This window comes from Taudactylus pleione, unplaced genomic scaffold (genome assembly GCF_031769625.1).
Source record: "Taudactylus pleione unplaced genomic scaffold, aTauple2 ptg000389l, whole genome shotgun sequence".
Lineage (NCBI taxonomy): Eukaryota > Metazoa > Chordata > Amphibia > Anura > Myobatrachidae > Taudactylus > Taudactylus pleione.
Window position 1 is genome coordinate 2231829 of NW_028284790.1, and position 13455 is coordinate 2245283.

At 41.0% G+C, this 13455-nt stretch overlaps 1 protein-coding gene across 7 annotated transcripts in view; it reads left to right on the plus strand.

Annotated features, from left to right (window-relative positions):
- INPP4B (inositol polyphosphate-4-phosphatase type II B) overlaps positions 1 to 13455 on the plus strand; it is an 813539-nt gene that overhangs the window by 521608 nt on the left and 278476 nt on the right. For all 7 annotated transcript variants that reach the window (XR_015869683.1, XR_015869684.1, XM_088445787.1 and 4 more), the window contains one exon: positions 1562 to 1673. Coding sequence is in view for 5 of the 7 variants with exons in the window: in XM_088445787.1 (XP_088301913.1) it covers positions 1562 to 1673 (112 nt within the window). In the remaining 2 variants the exon portion in view is untranslated. The remainder of the gene's footprint in view (positions 1 to 1561; positions 1674 to 13455) is intronic.

Consider the following 13455-nt stretch of genomic DNA (forward strand, 5'->3'; position numbering starts at 1 on the left):
GTATAATGTGCCAGATGTAAAACAGAGGGAGGGAGTGTGTGTATGGATCAGTGTGAAAGACAAAGACAGTTGTGAATAGTGCTGAGGGTAAAAGGGATGTTGGGGGAGAAGCAGATGAACACGGAAATGTCCTGGTATAACTGAAAATGTATATGATAATTAGTTGATTCGGTTTACTCTGTTGAGTGACCGTTCAATGGTTATACTTGTCCTGTTAATCCTCCGTTGGTAAAGTAGAAGTCACTGTGTATTAGGGAGCTCCCTATTATAGTCGCCTGCCTAGTCCTTAGATGTTCAACAGCAGTGTGTCTTTTAATGGTGCTGTGTCAGGCCGCCTAAACCTGTCGGTTCTTAACTTTCCTCGCTGGTTGGGCTGTGGCTTTGTAGCGGGGTTTACGGTGGCTCCTCGCTGACACTGTGTTGATGGTTTGTGGCTGTGTCTTCCTGCTCTGCCTCCGTTTGCTGAGTTCACAAATGGTGTCCCAGGTCTGCGGCCGCTCTGGGCTGATGCTGCACTCGTGGCTTGTCTCGGCTGTTTAATCCTACACGGTCTCCGTACTTTTATGCCGGGTTCGCAGATAATGTCCCAGGGAGAGTAAAGTTTAAGTTCGTGGTGCTGATTATAGATGTATCGTGAGCCAACGCGTTTCGGCTTTGTATAGCCTTTTTCAAAGTGTATATGTATATCGATCTCATAAATTCATTTAAAACAAGGGAAAGTACATATTATAGGTTGAGCGCTGTGGTACTACAACACATTTGAACAGTACATTTATTATAAGACTATAAAGTTAAACTAAATAATTTACCAAAATAATGATCGGTAATGAGCTTATCCGTTGATACTGGATCATGGTGTTAAGAGTTTCCTGCTTCACGAGTCTCTGCAATTCATACAATAAAGCTTTTTGTATGGATTTTAATATGTTTTTGTTTTTATTAATGTCTTATCACTACATTGTCTGCGGTAACCATATTTTATGTTTTGGAGAAAACGGGGAAACTAACTCTAGTACCATTTTTTTGCTCATTGATAAATAATTACTGTACCCTGAAATACAGAAATGGATGTAGTGGGAATAAATCCCCTACCCCATATGTCTTTTGCTATCCTCAATGGCACACTCTTCCTGAGGCACTGATGCAGAAGGGAGTGCTTGCTGCGCTAATTGTATAATTCACTGACCAATCACTGTGCACATCTTCCTGCAGCCAGTGATAGGTAGCCGTGGTGTGGCCTGGGAACTGTACTGTAACCATGGAGTAGATGCAGTGAGCGTGACTTTATTTCAAGTTTGAAACAATTTGCGTAAACCAAACAAGTAAACTATGTTCTTTACTTTCTATTATTGTATGTGTGTGCTCTCACCCAGTGGATAAAATGTCATAGTGTCAGTTGTTTTGTACAGGATTTCCTGTTTAAACATTTATTTTACAGTAAATGTTTGAGAACAACTAATTACTGGGTACTGTGTTCTGACCATAAGACACCATTTTTAGGTGTTATTGTTATAATACAGTTCACCTCTAATGATAATGAGTACTAACTTTTGTGTTTCAGAACCTTAAATGGTGGAAAGAACATTGGCAATATTGAAGTGAGCCTGGTGAAGATGGGTGAGATACAGAATGGAGAAGCAGATCATATAGCAACAGACGTGCAAGAGCAAAAGGTAGAAAACCAGTAAGCTCAATGTATAAATGACTTTACAAACTATCCTTTTTTATGGCTATTTAGGATAGCACAGAACTGAAAATGTAACATGTTTTGCTCTGAACAAATATACTACACAGTGTCACAAACCGCATTAACTCTGACACAATCCCCTATAGTGTATAACCTGATCAGTTATGCTTTAAGAGCAAGCTTTTATATACATCTTGCCTGCAAATACTTGTCACAAATTATCTTGCCCTTGGCATTCCAGTTAGGGTGCAGGAGTGGTTTACACATGTTTTGGGTGCCAGTGAGGATTGGCAGGATCTCCCACCAAAAAATCATAGTCTCACGTGTGCATGTGTTCTGACAGAGGAAACTAAGTGGACTCTTTGTAAGCCTCAGCTGCTATATTAACCCGACAAACTAGCTATAGTGTTGCCAGATTTTTCTGTCATGTATCAGTGTCTAGCATTACGTACTGTGCTCCAGATTGATGACAAAAATACAGATGCACTGGCATTAACACTTCCAGTGCTTGCTGATAACTCTCTGGCTTCCCAGTGTACTGAATGTGTGGCATTAGCACTGCCCGTGCTTGCTGCTAACTCTCTGGCCTCCCAGTGTACTGAATGTGTGGCATTAGCAATGCCCGTGCTTGCTGCTAACTCTCTGGCCTCTCAGTGTACTGAATGTCTGGAATTAACTCTGCCCATGCTTGCTGATAACTCTCTAGCTTCCCAAAGTACCAAATGTCTGGCATTAGCAGTGCCCGTGCTTGCTGATAACTCTCTGGCATCTCAGTGTCCTGAATGTCTGGCTTTAACTCTGTCCGTGCTTGCTGATAACTCTCTGGCCTCTCAGTGTCCTGAATGTCTGGCTTTAACTCTGTCCGTGCTTGCTGATAACTCTCTGGCCTCTCAGTGTACTGAATGTCTGGCATTAGCACTGCCCGTGCTTGCTGATAACGCTCTGGCCTCTCAGTGTACTGAATGTCTGGCTTTAACTCTGTCCGTGCTTGCTGATAACTCTCTGGCCTCTCAGTGTACTGAATGTCTGGCTTTAACTCTGTCCGTGCTTGCTGATAACTCTCTGGCCTCTCAGTGTACTGAATGTCTGGCATTAGCACTGCCCATGCTTGCTGATAACTCTCTGGCATCTCAGTGTCCTGAATGTCTTGCTTTAACTCTGTCCGTGCTTGCTGATAACTCTCTGGCCTCCCAGTGTACTGAATGTGTGGCATTAGCACTGCCCGTGCTTGCTGATAACGCTCTTGCCTCTCAGTGTCTTGAATATCTGGCATTAACTCTGCCCGTGCTTGCTGATAACTCTCTGGCCTCTCAGTGTACTGAATGTCTGGCATTAACTCTGCCCGTGCTTGCTGATAACTCTCTGGCCTCTCAGTGTACTGAATGTCTGGCATTAACTCTGCCCGTGCTTGCTGATAACTCTCTGGCCTCTCAGTGTACTGAATGCCTGGCATTAACTCTGCCCGTGCTTGCTGATAACTCACTGGCCTCTCAGTGTTCTGAATGTCTGGCATTAGAACTGCCCGTGCTTGCTGATAACTCTCTGGCCCTCCCAGTGTACTGAATGTGTGGCATTAGCACTGCCCATGCTTGCTGCAAACTCTCTGGTCTCTCAGTGTCCTGAATGCCTGGCATTAACTCTGCCCATGCTTGCTGCTAACTCTCTGGGCTCTCAGTGTACTGAATGTCTGGCATTAACTCTGCCCGTGTTTGCTGATAACTCTCTGGCCTCCCAGTGTACTGAATGTGTGGCATTAGCACTGCCCGTGCTTGCTGCAAACTCTCTGGCCTCTCAGTGTCCTGAATGTGTGGCATTAGCACTTCCAGTGCTTGCTGCTAACTCTCTGGCCTCCCAGTGTACTGAATGTGTGGCATTAACTCTGCCCATGCTTGCTGCTAACTCTCTGCCTCTCAGTGTACTGAATGTCTGGCATTAGCACTTCCAGTGCTTGCTGCTAACTCTCTGGCCTCTCAGTGTACTGAATGTCTGGCATTAGCACTGCCCGTGCTTGCTGATAACTCTCTGGCCTCTCAGTGTACTGAATGTCTGGCATTAGTACTGCACATGCTTGCTGCAAACTCTCTGGCCTCTCAGTGTCCTGAATGCCTGGCATTAACTCTGCCCGTGCTTGCTGATAACTCTCTGGCCTCTCAGTGTTCTGAATGTCTGGCATTAGCACTGCCCGTGCTTGCTGCAAACTCTCTGGCCTCTCAATGTACCGAATGTCTGGCATTAGCACTGCCCGTGCTTGCTGATAACTCACTGGCCTCTCAGTGTACTGAATGTCTGGCATTAACACTGCCCGTGCTTGCTGCAATCTCTCTGGCCTCTCAGTGTACTGAATGTCTGGCATTAGCACTGCCTGTGCTTGCTGCAAACTCTCTGGCCTCTCAGTGTCCTGAATGCCTGGCATTAACTTTGTCCGTGCTTGCTGCTAACTCTCTGGCCTCTCAGTGTACTGAATGTCTGGCATTAACTCTGCCCGTGTTTGCTGCTAACTCTCTGGCCTCTCAATGTACTGAATGTCTGGCATTAACTCTGCCCGTGCTTGCTGATAACTCTCTGACCTCTCGGTGTACTGAATGTATGGCATTAGCACTGCCCGTGCTTCCTGATAACTCTGTGGAGGCGATTCAACTATTTACACATTGCATATGTTTTTAAGGCACCCGATGGAGCAATTTAATTGTTGCTCCATTTAAGTACAATTGCCGCCAGTGACTGCCTGTCTGTTTGGTGCGAGCAAATATGTGGTATAGACCCATGGTTAGGGCCACCTAACCATGACTTTAGAGGGGTTTAGCCAATTTACATGACTAAACCCGGCCTAATAAGGTTTGAAGACAGCAATAATGGGTGCCCAGAATAATTGAATTGCAACACTGGGCGCCCATTAATTATTGCCGCCCACAACAATTGAATCGCTCCATTTTGCTTCCCAGTGTACTGAATGTCTGTCATTAACACTGCCCGTGTTTGCTGATAACTCTGTGGGGGCGATTCAATTGTTTATAGAGTTGCTATTTTTTATGGAGCCCCATGGAGCAATTCAATTGCTAGCGCACCCTAACTAGGACTTTAGATGGTTTTAGCCGTTTTTACATGGCTAAACCCAGTCTAATAGGGCGTGATGACCGTGATAATTAATGGGCGTCTAGAACAATTGAATTGCAGCACTGAACACCCATTAATTATTGCTGTCCACACAACAATTTAATCACCCCCTTTTGCTTCCCTGTGTACTAAATGTCTGGAATTAACTTTGCCTGTGCTTGCTGCTGACTCTTTGGCTTCCCGGTGTACTGAATGTCTGGCATTAACTCTAAAGCAGATCATAAGTAATAAAGTATGTAGGGCACTAATCAAATAAAATGTACATTTTAATGAAGCAACACATATTCAACACACATGTAATAAATAATTAAAGATATCATGGCTAGAAAATCAAAAACCATCTGGAGGTATACATTAAAGTAGAAATAAATATGTGAAAGATAAAGACAGAAATAAAAAAAAAGTTTAAATAGAATCAGCAAGCACCACAACAATAATATGATGCTACCTGTACAAATTGGCTCAACTCCTAAATAGCACCAGTCAATGCTGCTTGGCAACACAACATCAGAAGAGGAGTCTGGTTTGAGATGTTTGTAGCTTATAAGTATCAGATTGTAGCTCCATTTGAGAGGAATAATAAGTATCCTTTTTTGAAAGATATATTGTTGACAAGAGAGTCTCAAACAAAGTTCCCAGGAGAAATCAGTATATTCAGTATACTGCTGTATGCTGTATGTAGCAGTCCCAATCGAGGGTATAAGCTATAAGTGAATCCAGATGGAAAACTTATAATAAAGAGGCTGTGGAGTTTCAAGTGTGGGTTGCCGGATCAGTTTAAACAACATGCATGTGTAGTGAGTAAATTGTCGCACTCAAAATTTGGACCCCAATGGTATCCCTTGTATAAGTCATGGTGCTGCGTGGTGAATGTAACAAAGCCAGCAGTAGTATTTACCAGTTGCCGTGTTTCTTTCAAATGGAGCAGGGAACCACATTAAGAGGGAACGGCAGCCCATAAAACCTGTAGCCTCTCCACAGGTGGGCACTCTCGTTATGCATTTCTCCGCCTCAGGCCCATCGGCGGTTTCCTCAGACGATGTGCCTCCAAGACCCGGCAGCCGCTATAAGTACTGGTCTGCCGTCAATTAGTAACAGGTGTTTTCTCCGTCTCTATATTGCGCATGCGCATTCTCATATGCGTTGCCGGCCTCGTTTCGGGTAGACATAGTGTCAGGACAAAAACAACACTGTATTCAAAGGCTACTTTAGTGAGATTGCCAATGATTATGATCACTTAGTCTCATATATACTATCACTTTGTTATAGCAATTACATTGTGGAGTAAACATTGTAATCATTACAACAGAGACCAGACTTTTTGGTGGTGCATTACTGACATAATAAACTACCTACAGTTAAAAAACATTTAGCATATATAGAAGAAAAACAGGGAAAAACGTGTATCAATCTATGGTATAGCCCGATGTCAATATAATATAACACATTTCTTCACTTCATCATTGGGTATAAATCATAGAACTAAAGCCAATAAGACTTTGTATTTTATTTTAATTAATATCATTAGAGTTTATTTTTTATTATAATTTCATATGTACAGTATAGATATAAATATATATCACCCCAGGGTGTTAGTGGACATACTAGAACCACTCTAGACCATGTCATCGTTCAAAACCACACCGCATTTTTTTTCATAGATATGTCTTTTTTTTTTTTTTTTTTTTGGTATAGTAATAAGCTGCTTTGTATCTTAGTCTTTAGTTTTTTATAGGTAGTAATTTTTAATTTTCATGGAAATATGTACATTCGCCTACCCTGTACACAAATAGCTTAAAAAACGTGTGTAACCCACAAATGTACATTGGCATACGGTCTATAATCATACCTTTCAAATATTGTATAAATAATTAGATATGATATTTGGCTGCAGAATGAATCAGCCCATATCATAATCTATGCAGCATATATAACAAACACTATTTGATAAATCTATTTGAACCTTAACTTAATCTCTATTCCTATCCTAATCTATATTTTAATTTTGTAGAAATAGAGCAGGAATTGAAATAGCCCTCTGGATGTAAATCCTAGGGCTGTTTCGCTAAATATATAAAATGAATAGTAATTTTTTGGTTACTATATATTTCAATTCATATGAGATATTACATATAGAGAGAGATAGTGGTAAAAAAAAACACAACATCAATGGGGGACAGGAGGAACCAAAGAAAAGGGAAAAGGGTTACAGTATGTACTAACATGTATATATAGATATCAGAGGATATGCTCACATAACTGTAGAGCTTGATACGTGTTATGATGCGGTCACGGAAGATACGTAGCAAAAATCCATTGGATTTCCTGGAAAAACACAGCCACCGGAGAACCACTGATCTTCTAAAGAATTTTACAGAAGATAAGGATTTCTCTGAGCGAGACTTTAAAGTCAATAAAAATATAGAAGTGTTCGAACAATCCTTGATCCAACAAAAGGAAAACAAATTGAGGAGGGAATTGTTTAGTCTTTCATATACAGTAGAGACAGCCCTCGGGAACAAACCAGGAGGTGGACACAGTGATATATCAGTCCAGATTTTAAAATAATAAGAGGGGAAACTTTGTGAAAACTAGTGTCAATAATTTTTCACATAGGAGGAATAGCTGGAGAGGGCAGGATATGCCCTTGTAGAGATATACTCATACAAATAGAATCAAACCACTCAGTCACTATGACAGACATTACAGCCAATACAATACACCTGTTGGGAGAAGTGATCTGAGATCACTATCTAAACAGGGCATACACAGTCCTCTAGAAAGCAAATCTTTTTTGGGGGATGGCCACAGATTTCGGGACCATCCCAAGGGGAACCCATCACACAACTGGGCCCTAAAAAGAGGAAGAGAAATGGAAGGAGAGGAACCAGAGGAGGGAGATCAAAATCCAAACAAAAACATACGTATAAATTAGGGGACAAATAAGTTTATAATTTATCATCCAAAACACTCAGTGATGCTGATTTAAAACTTTTGAGTAAAGGGATGAATTTTGCCCCCACTTCAAAACCTAACATGTTTAACCTTTTTGTTGACCTTAATCGCTATGTCCGTACCCTGAGTAGGAAAAGATTTTTTGCCATTAAAGGTATGAAAAAATAAAATCTGGAAAGCTCCCCCATCGATTTGGATCAGAATGATGGGGAAGCCCTAGACACTTTGGAATCATTGGGCACCGAATCCAGTTCCCAGGGTGGGAGTCCTAAGTATCTACAAGTGTTTGATATCAATGACAATGATCCTAAGAGTATTAGGAAATTTAAACAGGAATCAGATTTCTACCCTCTACAATACAGAGGCCCAAATATTGAGAGTTTCTACCAGTCGACTCTGGAGGACTTTAGAACCCTCTGTGAGAAGGCGGACAATGAACAGTTGAGGGTCAATCTTTCCAGGGAAAAATGACGAGTGATGAAGGCCCTTAGGGAGGATCCCGACATCACCATAAAGCCGGCTGATAAGGGTGGTGGGATTGTCATACTAAACACAGCGGATTATATCCTAGAAGCCCACAGGCAATTGTTTAATATATCACAATATGCTGTGCTTGGTTGCGACCCCACTGTCTCCATTCAGAACAAGATGAGGGATTTGTTGGGTAATGCATTTAGTGATGGGGTGATTGACAAAGACACTTTTATGATTTTGTTTACTGCACATCCCTTAGTACCCACTTTTTACTTTCTTCCAAAGATTCACAAGACACTACACTCCCCACCTGGTTGACCTATCATTTTGGGTGTTGGGTCACTAACTAATAATTTGTCTTATTTTGTTGACACATTTTTGCAAGTTCACTTCCAAACACAACGGTCATATATAAAAGATACAACACAATTTCTGCATCTTATCAAGGGCATAAAATAAAAAAGTAGCTACGTATTTGCCACATGTAGAATCCCTCTATTCCAACACCCCACATGAGGTTGGAATTAAAGCAGTGGAGTACTATCTTAAGAATGATTCAAATATTACAGAAGCACTTTGCAATTTCGTTCTTTCATGTATACACTTTATTTTAAAACACAATTATTTCACTTTTGACTCATGGTTTTATTTACAACGGTTGGGGACTGACATGAGAACCAGTTTTGCCCCAAGTTTCACCAACCTTTACATGGGCCGATTTGAGGAACAACATGTGTGGAACCGGGAACTCGGGGCGAACCTGGATCTCTAAGGCAGATATATAGGCGATTTATTTTTTATTTGGGATGGCGATCAGGATTCACTTCAATTATTTTTAGATTACTTTAATCACAATTCTTTTGGTTTGAAGTTTACTAACACTATTAGTTCCACCTCCATCAACTATCTAGACATTACACTGAACATAGGAGCAGATGGTGACGTCGTGACCAATACCTATATCAGAGTAGATACTTAAATTACAAAAGTGACCATTTAAAAGTTTGGAAGGAAAACATTCCTAAGGGCAATACCTTCATATTAAAAGGAATTGCTCTAAACCTGAGGAATTCGAGAAACAAGCTATGGCCCTCTACATCTCCTTTTCAGAGCAAGGATATCCTAAAAATCATCTTGATAGAGCACTCAGAGATGTAAGCGAGTTGGATAGAGAAAACATGCTGCAGAGTAGGAAAGCTAAAGATGAGAATAATGATAGAACTTTGACATTTGTTACCACCTGTAACTCATATGCTAAGGATAATTAATAAAAATCTTCCACTACTAAAACTGGATGCACACATAGGCCCTGATTCAGAGCTGGACGCTCTGACAGAGCGCGCACTCTGAATCAGGGCCATCCTTCTTGTTTTTCAGAGCGGCCTCCTGGCCGCTCGCATAGCTTTGGGTGACCACCCACAGCTATAGCGAGCTGCCAGGTAGATGGTCAAGACCATCGCGACCATCGGGCTTGTGACGAGACCCTTGTGGTAGGGTCTCGTTGCCGCAAGCCCAAGAGTGCTTTCGGCTCTAACAGAACCGAAAGCACTCTCACTGACATCACTTGTTCCCATGGGAATGCCTCCATCTGGGCAGCCACGCCCCCAGACCGCCCACCAAAGGGTCGTGCTGTCACTCAACATCGACAGCATGCCCCCTTTGATATGAGACCCGGAGCGACGGATTGCCCGTCGCTATCCGGGTCGTGTGCATGCGCACGATGGAGCCGGCTCCATCATGCGCACTGGGCCACCATCGGCCTGCTTGCGAGCGCATAGCGCTCGTGAGCGGGTCTGAATCAGGCCCATAGGCCCTTCCATTTTACCTAGTAAGGCAGTGATTTTCAAGAAATCAGACAACTTAAAAAATAAACTAGCTCCAAGTCACTTTAAAAGAACTGACACTAAACAAATTAATACTCTAAATTGTCTTCCCCCGAAACCTCTAGGCTTCCATAGATGTGGTGGCAGTAACTGCACCACATGTAAACAACAAATTTTATGTTGTTTGTTTCTAAGGAAACCTTTTTGATCAAGGATTTCTTGAATTGTAGGTCAACTTATGTCATCTACATAGTGGAATGTGGTTGCGGCCTACAATATGTAGGCCGCACAGCAAGAGCTTTACATACCAGGTTTATGGAGCATAGGAGAAACTTCAAGAAAGTAAGAACACATCCACTTTCTAAACACGTGACCATCTGTCAGGGGGAAGGGCTTAACAATATCACAGTAAAAGCTATAGATCATGTTAAACCAACCAAGAGAGGAGATGACAGGTACAACGTTCTATGTAAACATGAGGCATACTGGATCTTTCGACTTAAAATTATGATTCCACAGGGTCTGAACGACACGGTGGAACTCAACAACATAGGCTAGTTTTATCTGTATTCTTGCAGTAGGTTGACCTACGGTGTCCAGTATTCTCCCACTAGGTATATAGTAAGTTTTCCGGTGGCTGTGTTTTTCCAGGAAATCCAATGGATTTTTGCCACATATCTTCCGTGACTGCATCATAACATTTATCAAGCTATACATTTATGTGAGCATATCCTCTGATATGTATATATACATGTTAGTAGATGGCCCTTTTTCCTTTTCTTTGGTTCGTCCTGTTCCCCATTGGTGTTGTGTTTTTTTTACCACTATCTCTCTCTATATTTAATATCTCATATGAATTGAAATATGTAGTAACCAGAAAATTACTATTCAATTTATATATTTAGCGAAACAACCCTAGGGTTTACATCCAGAGGGCTATTTCAATTCCTGCTCTATTTCTACAAAATTAAAATGTAGATTAGGATAGGAATAGAGATTAAGTTAAGGTTCAAATAGATTTATCAAATAGTGTTTGTTATATATGCTGCATAGATTATGATATGGGCTGATTCATTCTGCGGCCAAATATCATATCTAATTATTTATACAATATTTGAAAGGTATGATTATAGACCGTATGCCAATGTACATTTGTGGGTTACACACGTATTCAAGCTATTTGTGTAAAGGGTAGGCGAATGTACATATTTATATTTATATGAAAATTAAAAATTACTACCTATAAAAAGTTAAAGACTAAGATATAAAGCAGCTTATTACTATACCAAAAAAATATATATACATATCTATGAAAACAAATGTGGTGTGGTTTTGAACGATGACATGGTCTAGAATGGTTCTAGTATGTCCACTAACACCCTGAGGTGATATATATTTATATCTATACTGCAAATATGAAATTATAATAAAAAATAAACTAATGATATTAATTAAAATAAAATACAAAGTCTTATTGCCTTTAGTCCTATGATTGATACCCAATGATGAAGTAAAAAAATTCATTACATTATATTGACATCGGGCTATACCATAGATTGATACACATTTTTCCTGTTTTTTTTCTATATATGCAAAATGTTTTTTTAACTATAGGTAGTTTATTATGTCAGCAATGCACCACCAAAAAGTCTGGTCTCTGTTGTAATGATTACAATGTTTACTCCACAAACTCCACAAACTAATTGCTATAACAAAGTGACAGTATATATGAGACTAAGTGATCATAATCATTGGCAATCTCACTAAAGTAGCCTTTGAATACAGTGTTGTTTTTGTCCTGACACTATGTATACCCGGAACGAGGCCGGCAACGCATATGAGAATGCGTATGCGCAATATAGAGCCGGACAAAACACCTGTTACTAATTGACGGCAGACCAGTACTTATAGCGGCTGCCGGGTCTTGGAGGCACATCATCTGAGGAAACCGCCGATGGGCTTGAGGCGGAGAAACGCGTAACGAGAGTGCCCACCTGTGGAGAGGCTACAGGTTTTATGGGCTGCCGTTCCCTCTGAATGTGGTTCCCTGCTCCATTTGAAAGAAACACGGCGACTGGTAAATACTAATGCTGGCTTTGTTACATTCACCACGCAGCACCGTGACTGATACAAGGGATACCATTGGGGTCCAAATTTTGAATGTGACGATTTACTCACTACACATGCATGTTGTTTAAACTGATCCGGCAACCCACACTTGAAACTCCACAGCCTCTTTATTATAAGTTTTCCATCTGGATTCACTTATAGCTTATGCCATCAATTGGGACTGCTACATACAGCATACAGCAGTATACTGAATATACTGATTTCTCCTGGGAACTTTGTTTGAGACTCTTTTTTGTCAACAATATGTCTTTCAAAAAAGGATACTTATTATTCCTCTCAAATGGAGCTACAATCTGATACTTATAAGCTACAAAAATCTCAAACCAGACTCCTCTTCTGATGTTGTGTTGCCAAGCAGCATTGACTGGTGCTATTTAGGAGTTGAGACAATTTGTACAGGTAGCATCATATTATTGTTGTGGTGCTTGCTGATTCTATTTAAAAAAATCTGTTTTTATTTCTCTTTTTATGTATACCTCCAGATGTTTTTTGATTTTCTAGCCATGATATCTTTAATTATTTATTACATGTGTGTTGAATATGTGTTGCTTCATTAAAATATACCTTTTATTTGATTAGCATCCTACATACTTTTTTACTTGTTCTTTATCTGCTTTGGGGATCATCCAGTTTTCCCTATTTGTGGAGTGCTGGCTGTCAATTAGGTGGAGCCTATTTTTAAGAGACGGACCATTGATATCCTTTAGGTATTAGCGCTTGGGGTTTTCTTGGCATTATCTCTGCGTGTGCTTGCTGATAACTCTCTGACTTCCTTGTGTACTCAATATCTGCCATTAACTCTGACCATGCATGTTAATAACTCTCAGACTTCCCAGACTACTCAATTTCAGGCATTACTGTTCTTATTGAAAAAACTTAGCTTTGATGTATTCTAAAATATGGTAATTGATCAAGTCTGTAACAGGGGTGTTGCAGCCCAGGGGGTGAGGCTGAGGGGGAGGCACAGTCACTACCCTGATGGCATACCGCCACACAGTTTTACCTTGTGGGGTTTATGGAAAGGCATCCCAAAGAAAGCTGTAGGTTGTGTTCCTAGGACACACTTGGTGGCCACCTTCCTGCTCCCCCACAGCTGCCCCAGTGCTTGCTGTATGTTGTCATAATGTCACAAGTGCTAAGGGTAGGGAGTGCTGGACCACGATGCACAGTTCACCTGCTATGAGACTGGTAGTGACTCTAATCACAGTTGTACCCCTTTTACACTGACTTAAAAACCTGGGTTGATGCAGGTGAATGCGCATCAACCTGGGA